This window comes from Phoxinus phoxinus, assembly GCF_949152265.1.
Source record: "Phoxinus phoxinus genome assembly, chromosome: 18".
Taxonomy (NCBI): Eukaryota; Metazoa; Chordata; class Actinopteri; order Cypriniformes; family Leuciscidae; genus Phoxinus; species Phoxinus phoxinus.
In genome coordinates this window covers 30,596,198-30,609,388 of record NC_136893.1, presented here as the reverse complement: position 1 = coordinate 30,609,388, position 13,191 = coordinate 30,596,198, and the positions used below count along the sequence as shown (strand labels likewise).

The 13,191-nt window shown below is 41.6% G+C and overlaps 1 protein-coding gene across 2 annotated transcripts in view; it reads left to right on the top strand.

Moving 5' to 3' along the window:
• The window catches only part of LOC306986209 (uncharacterized protein), a 72,931-nt gene extending 60,138 nt beyond the window's left edge, over positions 1–12,793 (top strand). The window contains exons 4-5 of one of the 2 annotated variants that reach the window (XM_079589205.1): positions 6,934–7,020; positions 12,027–12,793. In XM_079589205.1, coding sequence (XP_079445331.1) covers positions 6,934–7,020; positions 12,027–12,090 — 151 coding nt within the window. In that variant the 3' untranslated portion in view covers positions 12,091–12,793. The remainder of the gene's footprint in view (positions 1–6,933; positions 7,021–12,026) is intronic. The other variant, XM_079589206.1, reaches the window with a different exon arrangement.
• The last annotated feature ends 398 nt before the right edge of the window (positions 12,794–13,191 follow it).

The window sequence follows — 13,191 nt, the reverse complement described above, 5'->3', positions numbered from 1 at the left end:
AACTGAGTAAGTTCTTTGATGGAGATAAGAGTGAAACCAGTTTAGAGCAGTGCCCTTGACTTACTAGTCACAAGACTTACATATTGTTGCCCTTTAGTTAGTTTGATTGCTTCTATTACTCTCTTCATTTGTGAGTCAAGCCTGGATCCGGCGGACTACCTCTGGATAAACAAAGATTCTAATATTTGTGTAGATAAATGATAGTACGATAATACGTCGACGATCTTGTTGGATCCGTGTATATTGGATCTGTATATTCAGTCTTAAAGTGACAGCACTTTATACAGCATCTTGCTAAACCAAAAGCCAAATCTGCCTCATCTGGTGCTATGAGCTCCCTCAAGATAGTTGAGAGCTACTTTGCTGAGGACAGCACTGAATCACTGACCTCAGATCCTGCAGTGACCTTCTGGTCAAAAATGATGCAGCCACAGCCAGCCCTGGCTCATGTGGCAATGAAATATCTCACCTGCCCCCAACAAGTGTCTCCTCTGAGAGGATCTTTAGCACAGCAGGAGATATTGTGTCCCCACATCGCTCCAGACTGCTTCCCTCACATGTGGAGGAGCTTGTGTTCACAAAATACAACATAGACTCTGTCAATACAACAGAGTATGTTGGTAGAAGATATCTTCTTCCAAGTGAAATATGGTTAAGTTATGGTTAACATAAAACATAAAAAAAAACAAAAAAACTTTGTGTCTGTTTTTTTTTGGCAGACAGTTGACAATAGCAGGGCTGTATCTTTTAGTTTATAAGAGTATTATATAGAATACAACTTTTGTTCTGTCATATCTCCCAGTCAGGGGTTGATAGAGTTTAGTTCTTGGAATTCTGTGCATTAGAAATAAGTTCTGTCAGAAGAAGAACAGTTCTTTGAAGTATTACCGTATTTGTTTTTATTCTGTCTGTTCAGCGTCCTGCAACAAAGACGGTGGTGGTGGGGTTCATAATGTTCACAATGGTATTTTATTAGTTGTTGGTTTAACCATGGATGAGGTAATGGCTGTTATGTTATTTTCTTTTCAATGACGTTCCTTGTTACATGTTCATTGCTGGATTTATGGAAAAACATCAACCAATATTGCATATCCATAATTATTATAATGAATATAATTAAAGCTGCAGTCCGTCGTTTTTCCTCTTTGTCGCCATCTCTGTTAGAAATCTGCAATTGCAGTTATTCGCGGAATTATTAACTGTGCGTGGGTAGTAAATCGGCATGAAACAGCGCGGATGAACACAATGTATTGAGGCTGCCGCATCGCTGTGGATACTGTACTACTGTCATCAGCAATCTCGGAGTATACTTTTTGAAAGTGTCAACATTAGAATTTTCATCGGAAAATGTCATCTGAACAAGTAAGTAACATTCACTTTTGTTCTGACCAAATTTGGGGGGTGGGGGGAAGCATTGCAGTAGCTATATCATTCTGATTAAATCTAACGATTGCTTATATCACGTCAAAACGTGAAAAATATATTTTTTCTGTAGCCACTCTGAAGTCCGAAGTCTTTGGGTTTTACAACTGGTGAATCTCCAGTTGTCACTGGTGATTGTCGCTTTAAACTTTCGGGATCCGCCATACCAAGTGCTAAGCTAAATCTCCACCTCCATCATCCACACACGCTAGCCGGGACTCCTTCTCTATGTGTACAGAAGTGACGTAATGACGCAAAGACATGCTCGAAATTCCCGCGGAAATCCACCAGTACCACTGGAATTAAAATCATTATTACAAGCTTACCGTTTTGAATCGAGGTAAGGCAAGCAGATCGTTTTGAACACTGGCTGGTTACGTTTTTTTTTTTAAATGTCTTTTTTGATATTTTTAAACCCAAAAAAGTGCCGGACTGCAGCTTTAAAGAATAGTTACACTATAACGTAAATTAGAAGTGTAACGCAAAAAAAAAAAAGATTATTACGCCTATTTTGAATTTTACTTGAATACAAATACTTTTCCCCCCCTCAACAAATACAGATACAAATACCGGCTGCTTTGCACACCCCTAATATATATATATATATATATATATATATATATATATATATATATATATATATATATATATATATATATATAATGAACACCAGGTATGTTGTGCCTTGTAGGCATATACGTGTAGGGCTGCATAAAATAATAACAATAGCCTATAGCAGGCGGCCTATAAATCGTTCAAAAATAACACTTCAGAAACACTACACTAGAGAAAAATATATGGATTATCATATGTTACTTCAAATGTTTCCATTCGTTATGACGTTATGAAATGAGAACATGAAGCCTGATGTTTGGTGCATATAAATGTAGCATTAGGCTTCATGTTTTTACTCCAATCTCATTTCATACTTCGTCTGGCACCAGTTTGACTAGTTGCTACAATGTAAAGTTTATATAACAATAACATGCTTACTATTATGAGTGAATGTCTTACCTAAAAAATCTTTCTCATCTTCAAATCGCGTTCTTCTAATTCTTCTGAGGTTAATCACAGGTAAACAGCACAAACACAGTCTACCAAACTCAATGCAAATGTTACTGGAGTCTCTTATTCTTTGTTTTGAGGTAATGAGGGCGTAAACAGCTCTGCGTTCCTTCACACAACATTTAGTTTTTTTTCATGAGTGTACACAAATAAAAGAAGACATTTAACAGTTTTGAACAGCCACAGTCATGGAGAGTTTTGCCTTAACCCTGATGTTAACTCCGCTGCCTGTATCTTTCTAGTAACTCGTAAGACCCCGATTAGCTTGTTCATGTGTGTTTGATTATCTCTGCAGGACTGTGGCTCTCCAGATCTGACGTTGGCCACCCCTGATATATAGGCTGAGCCAAGTCTTCTCCCTTTACAAACACTAAAGTGCTGTCGCTTTGTCAGTTCATTGCTATCTCATAAAGTTCCATTATAATCAATGAAGCTGCCAACACTGCACATTAAATCTGTTACTTACATCGTGTCTACACTGTGTGTTAATGAGAGGTTTCGTGAGCCTGCATAACTCAGCCCGGATTAAAAAAGGTGAGACTCTGACTAACTTACACACTTCTGATTGGCCACTGCGTTCAAGAGATCAACAACTGTCAGTGATTGACTACATTGCTCACCGCTGCAAAAACACGTTGTAAATACATAATGACGTTCTCAGAGTGCAAACACAAATATTCACTGGAGCGTTTGCCAAATCAGTTTCACTATAGATTATTAAAGTATCAACTGAGGGTGCACTTGCTTGCCCCTGGCCCCGCCCCTTTCTTATTGGGCTGGAATTATTTAAATGAGGAATATATATTGTTCCTGGAAGAAAACTCAAGACTACAATGGAGGCGTTTTAGGGAGTTCAGAAACAGTGACACTGATATAGAGAATAACTCCCGCTGGAGGGACTTTGTAAATTTGCAGAGCTTTTTTATGCTCAAACTGCAACATTACACACTAAAGACAGATGAACATGTGAAAAAGCAGAATAGGACCCATGTTGCCAATGCGGTTTCATTTCTCAGATCAGAAACACATTCTCTCTTATCGTCCTGACCTCTGGGTGCTGATGTTGATGCTCACAGAGTGTGTGTGTGTGTGTGTGTGTGTGTGTGTGTGTGTGTGTGTGTGTGTGTGTGTGTGTGTGTAATGGGCTCTGTGTTCAGGAGCTCTCTCCTCCTGTTTCCATGGAGACCAGAGAGCCAATCAGCGTCCGTGGCTGCGGACTGTACTAAAGCTTGCAGATGCAGGAGGCAGAGCATGTCTTACATACTCAGAAATCTCACATGTGTGCTTCCGTATCCACACACACACACACACACACCTCATCAGCATTTGTAATCTTGTCCGTGCTCTGCGTCGTGTCAACGCGCGCTCCCCGCATGTAACACCGCGCGTCTTGCTCCGGGCTGCTGCCGATGCGCGCGTGACGTCACGTGCCACGAACGCAGCGCTGTTCCTCCTGAATGAGCGAGAGTACGCGCGCACGGCACACGAGCACACGCAGAGCCGCGGCCATGGCGCACAGACTCAGCATGATGTGAGTAAATCATTACATCCGCATGTGTTTTTACCACAGTGCACCTGTGACGCGCAGAGTCGTGTGTTACTGAGGCTTTGTGATTGGGCTTGCGTGTGTGTGTGTGTGTGTGTGTGTGTGTGTGTGTGTGTGTGTGTGTGATGATGGGACTCCGTAATGATGGCGAAGCCTGCAGTTGTGGTCATGAAGGATAATGCGCTGTTGTTGCAGTGAATGAGGTGTGTTTTCAAGCGTCATGCAAAACACGAGGAGCTGGGACTGTGTGTGTGTGTGTGTGTGTGTGTGTGTGTGTTTGGATGGAGCTGATGGGCATTATGACGCAATTTCTCAGTCACATGCTTCTAGCACATTGTGCTGCTTTAAACCGTGAGGTGTGATGCATGTGCAGGACTCAGTCTGGCCATAAGTGCAGACATTATTTTAAAGCACTATATCTTTCTTTTTGCGGTTTATGTGTATGTTCTTGCTCTTTTATAAAGCATAAGAGAATACAAGCATCTGAAAAGCGCATCAGCGAGTGCGTTTGTGTGTGTGTGTGACCCTCTCAAGGTGACCGAGGTTCAACTGAAGCACACATTAGCACTAGTTCATGTCTTCAGGGAGTTTACACTCAGTTCAAGGTGATCTACTGCTGTCCTGGTCCACTGCTCAGTGCCCACTCTCTACTGCTGGATATGTATTGTTGTCGTTGATGTTGTTGTTGTAAGCATGCAGTATCTGAAGTATGCACTGATAAGTGTTTCCATTAGAAGTATGTTGCATTAAATGACCTCAGCATTTTGTATTTGTAATTCAGCCAGTGCAATCCAGTTATCATTATAATCAGAAATATATGTATTTTGTTGTTTTGTGTACATGCACTTGTAGGGCTGCACAATTTGGTCAAAATGTAAATAATAAAAAAAAAAAATACTTAATGGAAAAATTTCACTGTAAAATAAAAACTTTTATTTGCGTTCTGATACATGTGCATCCAGCCATATCACGATGTCCGTTGTATCCCGGTTACTTGCAGCCCTGCTTCTGTCTCTGTGATTTACTGTGGGAGTCGTTGTACTGACGTGATGGCGAAATGGCTAAACAGTTAAAACCAGTGTCACACACAGTGACCAAACCATTACATTTCACAGTGAGTTTAAAGACCCCATGAAACCACTAGACGTGCGCAGTTCTGCCCTGTGGGGACGTGCTTCCTCAGGACTGCCCTGCTGAAAAGCCCAGCATAAACCAGTGCCATGTCGGTCCGGGCTGGTTTGAGGGTTTAATGCTGGTCTAGCTGCTAGTTATGCTGTTCTCAATTAAAAAACTGTGAATTTAAAAGGACCATAATAGAGCCATCTACTTTACCACAGAAAATTACCTCTGTTTTGTCCTCAAGTCAAGTCATCTTCATTTATATAGCGCTTTTAACAATGTAGATTGTTTCAAAGCTGCTCTACAGAGATAAACGTATAATTTAAGGTAACAGATTGTTTTGTCTTTATAGCGGTTCTTGAATAATGTTATTTTCCAGCTAAAGTTAGTTTTGACTGATTCACTTCCGTCGAAAGGATCATTAGTTATTAAATTAGGGGCCGCTAAGACGACACCGTTCTCTCTACACACACTTTAAACGCAAACCTGTGAGAAACACTGATGGCGCTCACGTGCGCATCAATAATTAATTATATAGTTATGTGCTTTTGAATATATGTGCGCATGTTTGTAATTCTCTACAAACCAAGCCTAAACAAACTACTTGTCTGGCCTGTAAATTTGATTCAGAATTTTATTTTATTTTATCATTAGGGGGAGATACGCAAATTTTCCACAATGCTTTATCTGTAGAGTGGTAAAGGGATCCTCCATAGGGAGAGGCTAGTTGGCACTAGTTGGTTCTCATTTAACTTTAAAAAATGTAACACCATCAAATGTTTGACATCTTTTAGAAACACTAATGAGTTGGTAGAATGCCTTAATGGTAAGTAGAGTATCATTGGCAAAACAATGGAAAGTGCTTCCTAAAAATGCTACCAATGGGAGCAAATCCAGATAAAAGAGAGTAGGGCCGAGGACAGACCCTTGGGGAACGCCCCTGTCTGTTGATACCCTGCTGAAAAACTAGCAGAAACCAGCATGAAGTAGTCCAGGCTTGTTTATGCTGGTTAGAGCTGGTCTAGTGCTGGTCTAGCTGGTGGACCAGCCTAGTCATGCTGTTCTCAATCAAAACTGATCTGATCTCCTGCAAACCAGCGTCCCATGCGGCTCCCAGCATGCAACACATCCTTGTGCTTCTTCATCAGGGTAGCCTTTGTTATATGTTATATTAGCCACTTTATTTGTAAGGTTATGGTAACATTATTTGCCACCTGATATTTCTAGCTAAAAGTAGGTGCCCAAGATGATGTCATGGATATTTTAGTATGTTTTTTTGTGGAAAAGAAAAATATTTTTGATGTTTAAATCTGCTGGGGAAAAAAAAGAGTTGTGCTGCAAGTCACTCATAAGAAGCAATAATGTGTGACAAACACTGGAACATGTGTGCACTTCCCCTGTTACGTCCATGTGAGCGTTGCCTGCAGTGACTGAAGCGGTGACGCTGTGTGTGTGACGGCAGTCTGGTGCAGAGTTACATAAAGACCTGAGCACTCATGGAGAAATCAACATCTCCACCTGTCATTTATTCATCGATGTCAGACACATTTCTGTACGTGAGACCGTTACAAAAGTGTATCTTAATTCCCCTAACAGCAAACCATTGTATTTTCCGCTGTCTAAACGTGTCGCTGACTCCTGCCTCAGAATGAATGTGTATTTGAATCCTCATAGCTACGCAGTGTCCGGGTAATGCAGGACATCAGGAAGCTGAAGTGTGTTTGCAGTGTTGAGTCGATGGCGGCGGGTGTCTGACGTGTTTGTTTCTCCTTGTGTCGTAGGTATGTAAATGCTTTGCACCAGTACTGCTGTCCTGCGCCGTGTCGCTCTAAGCCGCTAGCTGTACCTGCTCCTCTCTCTGAGTGCAGGTAAGAGGCGCTCGAGGCCAAACCTGACAGTCTGACTGCTGCTCATCACACGCTACTGCGCTAGAGAAACCTCACGTCACGTGCTTTCACCAGCAGTGTCATTGACCATCATGTTAAAGTCAAGTTAAAGGCATTTCATCAACTTGTTTCATATTTGGGTCTGTCTTATACTGCGTTCACGCCATGTTGTAAGAACTGTGAATTCGAGAGGACAACGTGTGACATTCGTGAACGCACCTTAATTTTTATGTGCTTTTATTAGCCTAGATGGTTTACTGTAATTCCAGTTCATGAGAATGATTTTTGTTTGTTTCCATAATATCAAACTGCCAAACAAGGTAATAGAGTAACATGAAGTCTTGAATGACCTGACAAATGATAGAAATTGCTTCAGTTTTTAACCAATGGAAATGTGAGCATATAGCCTACATATATAAAATTACAATTAAAATTATTTAAACCAACTTGTTGTCTAAATCAAATCCGAAGCATTGTGAATGGTTCAGTATGATTTTTTATTTTTATTTAGTTGGGTGTGAGCAAGCCCATCACTCTTGTCCTGTTATTTACATCAGGTGATGAATGATTGAATGATTTCAGTTTTAACGTTAGTGATTGACTGCACAGAAGTGTCTGTGAACACACTTATCATGTCATCGAACACGCTTGGATTTCCTGGCATTTTAAGATGGTCAACTTAAGTTGTAGAACGCGGCAGTCAATCAGGTTCATAAGTGAACTGAGTGTGAACAGGACGGGACATTGCGCTCCGAACAGGACCTGGCAACCACTGCGTAAACCTCTTTGCATGGGGCTCAATCTGCTCCCTAGTTGAGCAGTCACTGTTGCCACAGGATTTACAGTTTAAAAATAATCACAAATTTATGATAATTTATATGTATGTATGTTCTGCAGTTGTATATTTAATTATTTTTGTTTAATAGATTCCATGAGGTTTTGAATCTTCTGCATTGTAGGGTCTGATTAGTTTCATAGAGGATTTTTTTTAGAGATGTCTGTTTTCTGTCCTATTATTCTTATGAACTGGAATTTCATTAACTTTTTTTTAAATTACAAAACACAATGTGAGTCATGTGTTATTATAGACCAATTTGTTGTCAATGTCACAGATGGTCACACACAAAAGTGATGGCAAAAATAACTCAAGTATTTATTCTCAAAAGACTGATGAAAACAGCGCTTGTTTGAGTGCTCTGCATCTCACCATAACGTCTCAGGTTACGTATGTAACCCTGGTTCCCTGGAGAGGGAATTAAAGCTGCGTCGAGACACTGTGGGAATGCCCCTGCGTCGAGACTCTGTGGGAACGCCCCTGCGTGATTGCGTCGTGAAGCACGTGTGAAATCAGTCCAATGGTGTGACGAGACATCGTCATGCAAATAGGTCTACTTCTGCTTGACCGAACTTCTCCCACAGGAGCTCCATTGGAGTCTCCACAGGAGTGGAGTCTCCATTCCCCAGCTCTCAGCTCCTGCCTTGACAGGATGTCCACACCCTGGTTTTGATGCCCAGGGATATATACTGCCCTGAGAGAAAGCAATTTCCCTTGGCCCCACAGGAAGATCTGGTGTGCTATTTTGCATAGGTTACGCGACCTCAGACCCCCCTGACGGTTGATATGAGACCACCGGACAAGCACATGATGGCCTCTCAGGTCTGGGAGGAAGTGTTTCAGTGCCCGATATACTGCCATTATCTGTAGCCGATTTATGTGGCAGGAAAGTAGATGGCCCTGCCACAGACCTTGCGTCATGTGACCCCTCATGATCGCCTCCCAACCTGTGAGGGAAGCATCTGTCGTTAGCGTTATGCCAACCAACACTGCCCCTAACAATGGGCCCTGGGCGAGAAACCAAGTTTTCTTCCACATGACTAGGGCACGCAAGCATCGCCGCGTGACCTTGATCATGCGAAATGGATTTCCTCTCGGGGAGAACCTTTAGGTCTATCGTGACAGACCAGTACTTGGACCGAATCTGTGACACAATCTGTTTGAGTGTAAGCATTTTGAACTTGAGCTTTAGAACCGTGCGGTTTAGTTGGCGCAGGTCTAGAATAGGACGCAATCCTCCATCCTTCTTTGTAACAAGTAGTGGCTGTAAAACCCTGATTCCCTGCCGGAAGGAGGAACCCTTTCTATATCCTCCTTTCGTAAAATCCTCCATAACCAGAGGCTGCTTGGGGTCTGCTTCTCCCCTGAGGGGACTGCCCTCTGAAGTCTGGCGGCCTCTGCGTCAGGATTTCTTTGTCGAAGCCTTCTTTGAGATAATGACGGTCCTCAGATCCTGCCTATTTCTAGATGGCTTTGACTGTGAACGAACTCCCCTGATTGTGGAGGAGCCCAAGCAGCGACGCTTTGTTTCTGTAGACCATAGATCGGCGAGGAAGAAATCGCTGGAACTCTGCTGCCTATTTCTTTGCCTCCTGAAACCTCTCGACGACCGAGGTAAGTTGCAGAGTTGGAGCGTCCAGCAAGACAGTTCTATCTCTTTCACGCATGTCAGATAGATTCAGTCAGAGATGCCTCTCCGAAGAGACAAATATGTAGCCCCACGCAGTTCTTGAATTGCATCAGCGCTAACTTCCTCACTATCATCCATTGTCCCTTAGCAGGTCAGCCTGATATACTTGTAGTATAGACATAGTGTGCAAGCATGACCTGCTGCCGAATACGCTTTACCCACCAGCGTCGATGTAGCTTTAAGAGGCTTGGTGGGTAACGTCTGTGATTTATTACTATAGTCAGAGGTGGCGAATCCTCAGTATCCCCTGCATCATTGCAAACAACATCCTCAGAACTGGATAATTGTAGCACTGGTGCCTCACCCCGAGGAGAAGAAACTGCAGCGCGTGCTTCACCCTGAGAGAAGGCACCGGATCTGGCAGGTGAAGGCTGAGATAGGGGTGGGTCCGTCTCAAACCCCTCTGCCAAATCCATCTGCGAACCCCAGGATCTAAGTCGCCGTTCTCCTCAGCAGAAGCGGGACCCGAACCGAAGAATGCTCGGCAGGAGCAGAGCGTCCTCATGGACAGCTTTTCGCAATTCTCACAGTCAGCCCCCTTGAGAACTGGCTGGGCATGCTTCACTTCCAAACAAGCAACGCCAAGCTTGTGTGTATCCCCACCCGTAAGCTAGCACGGTTATGCTTTATAGTTTACTGGTCACACCATTGGACTGATTTCACATGTGCTTCACGTAGCAATCACACAGAGGCTTTCCCACAGTGTCTCGACGCTGTTTTAGTTTCCTTGAAAGGGAACTATGCTAAGCGCCTGCTTTTGCTCATTGTCCCCATCTGCCGTAACGCTCAAATCCTGTACTCGTGTACGGTACACATTCAAATTATCTCCTGAAAAAGTCCTGATAAATTTGATGTCAGATGCTATTGTGCCAGTGACGTAAGCATGAAAAACCATAGAAACCGTCAGATCTTTTTACTCCTGCCATGTTCAGTGGCGGCTGGCGGTGGACATTTTTGAGGAGGCTGGGATTTAATTGCGATTTGGCTAGCTACTTTTCTTGCATACAACATTTTGCCATTTCTCTGCTATCATTTAGTGTACATATGCTGCAGTGTTTGCAGATATTGGGATTGATCTATAATCATCAGAATTATGGATATGTAAAGCGTGAATGAGAAGTCAGATAATGTATGATTTAGGATGCCTAGACCAGTGGTTCTCAACTGATGGGTCACGACCCAAAATGAGTTCCAGAATAAATAAAATGCAACCAAAAAAAAGAAAAAAGCTTATAAAGGAAGAGGAAACACCTCTCATATTTGTTATTGTTGACGTCCGTCCAACCAAACATTATGGCACATTATAGGCCAAATGATACAGATGCCAACATGATATGCCTTCATCCTCCAAAACTACAAAAGTTAAAAACGTTTATGATAAAAAAACACACACAGTCTACATTAAATACAGGTACATCGCATAATTGTCAATTCTCTTATTTATTTACTCATATGTCATGTTCAGTGGTGGGACATTTTTGAGGAGGCTGAGGTGGAAATTGATTGATCATTAGCTATGATAAAGCAATATTAGACTTGGGACTATTACAGTTTTTTGTGATAAATACACTCCTATACATGGATAATATAAAGACTTGATTATTGACCGCACCAATTTATAAATGGCCCTGTCATACAAATATCCACTCGCTTTGAGGTCCTTCAGTAACTTGGATTCCATTGATATTTTGGCCAAACGGGAGAGTCGCTCTTCAGTTTTTGTTTTTAGTCTTTTGATAATCTACACCTGCAAATACATTGAGGTTTAGCTTCTCTCATAACCAATGGAATGCTTGATTCAATGTGATAATGACAGCTAATTGGTTTTAGGAATGACAGATCAACGCGTTTGATTGCAATTGGTTATTTTTGTGGAACACATTTCAGTTTGTTAGTTAGCCTACATATTCCCTGTGTGAATTCCTGGACTTTTATTTTTAAGTGTTTCCTGTTTCTTGTGCCATGCTTTGTAGTCTGTAGTCCTCAATGGGCCAAACTCCGCGACTGTGTAAACATAAAAGTCCAGGAATCCACACAGGGAGTATGTAACAGTTTGCCTCCCTTCTGCCGTTTTTGGAAGTGTTTTTGACAGAAGTCTGTGACGTTGCATTATGTGAAAATCCATTCTGATTGGTCAGTTTAGTAATGAGAGTCGTTGTTATGCTCTCAGCCTCCTCCGACACTGCGTGTAAATAATGTACCAATCGCCTGGTATCACGCATAAAATAAAAAATAAAATAAAATATTACTCTTTATTATGGTCATCATCATCAAGTTATGATCCATTTTGTAAGAAAATTATTACAATAGATGTTTATATTATTGTTTACCAACGATCAGGTAAAATGTGGGTCGTGAAGCACCACTGGCTGAGAACTGCTGTCCTAGAGTATGCAGTGTGTGTGTGTGTGTGTGTGTGTGTGTGTGTGTGTGCTCTGTTCTTATAGTGTGCTTCCCTCACAGGAACCATAATGTGCTGCATCAGTTCTGCTGTCCTCCATCTGGGAGCAACAGTCCTTCAAGATAGCAGGAATAACATCTCCTGTCCAGCCAAGGATCGTTCTTCCAAAAGAGCTTCATGCACTCATCCCTCCCTCCATCCGTCCGTCCGTCTCCTGCGGGAACAGTGTGTTCCTCTGGGGACTAAACATCACGTGTAGGACAGATGGGAATCTTTCTGCAGTAGTTCATTTAAAAGTTCAGTCCTTGAACACTGGAAGAACACAACCATAGTGCTAGACCTGAATCATGCAGTTTAATGAGCGTTTAACCACAAGTTTGTGAAATGAAATTGCTGTATTGGCCTTCGGACGGTTAAACAGAAGGACCTTTTGGACACTTCAAAATCTTTAAAATACCTTTATATGTAGTAAAATATAATTAAAACTTTTTGGATTCAATAGAAGAGATCAAGTTGTACTACCTTACATACTTTGGATGTCATATCTTTGTTTTTTTATTATAATTAGGCCTTCGGACAAGAAAATGACCCGTCACGTCATTGACCCAAACGTGTGCCTCTAATACGAAGGTACAGAACTGAGTGTATTTTGGACAGTGTGGAAGAGTGAAAAAGCAGTTTCATTCAGGACACGGAGTGATGCTTGACATGAGAAAGCAATATCTAGCTAAATATCAATTACTGTATCACAACTGTATTTGCGTTGCCTGATATCAGTAGCTTGTTGCCTTGAACATGTAACAGGATTCAAATTAAAATTTAGTTTTTGACCCTCTTGTATATGATTTTTCTTTTACATCTGTGCAATTGTTTTACTTTTTCTTTATTTGTGCATTTTTAGTTATTCTTGAGTGATTTAAAAAGGACTGTGTTCATTCTGCTCAGTCTGGAACTGTGTTTTTAGAAATACACTCTTACACTCTAATATTGTAATATTGTCAATTTGTTGGAGTTAAAACAACTACTAATGAAATTACTAAACCAACAAGCTACATTGAGTTAGAGGAACTTAATTATTTGTAGCATGAACACAAATATTTAAGTTGATTACTTAACTGCTTGAGTTGTATGCATGAAACCAATGAATCTTATCTATGGCTGCGTTTACACTTGGCATTAACATGCGCCCTGTATCCGGATGTTGTCCACACACACACACACACACAC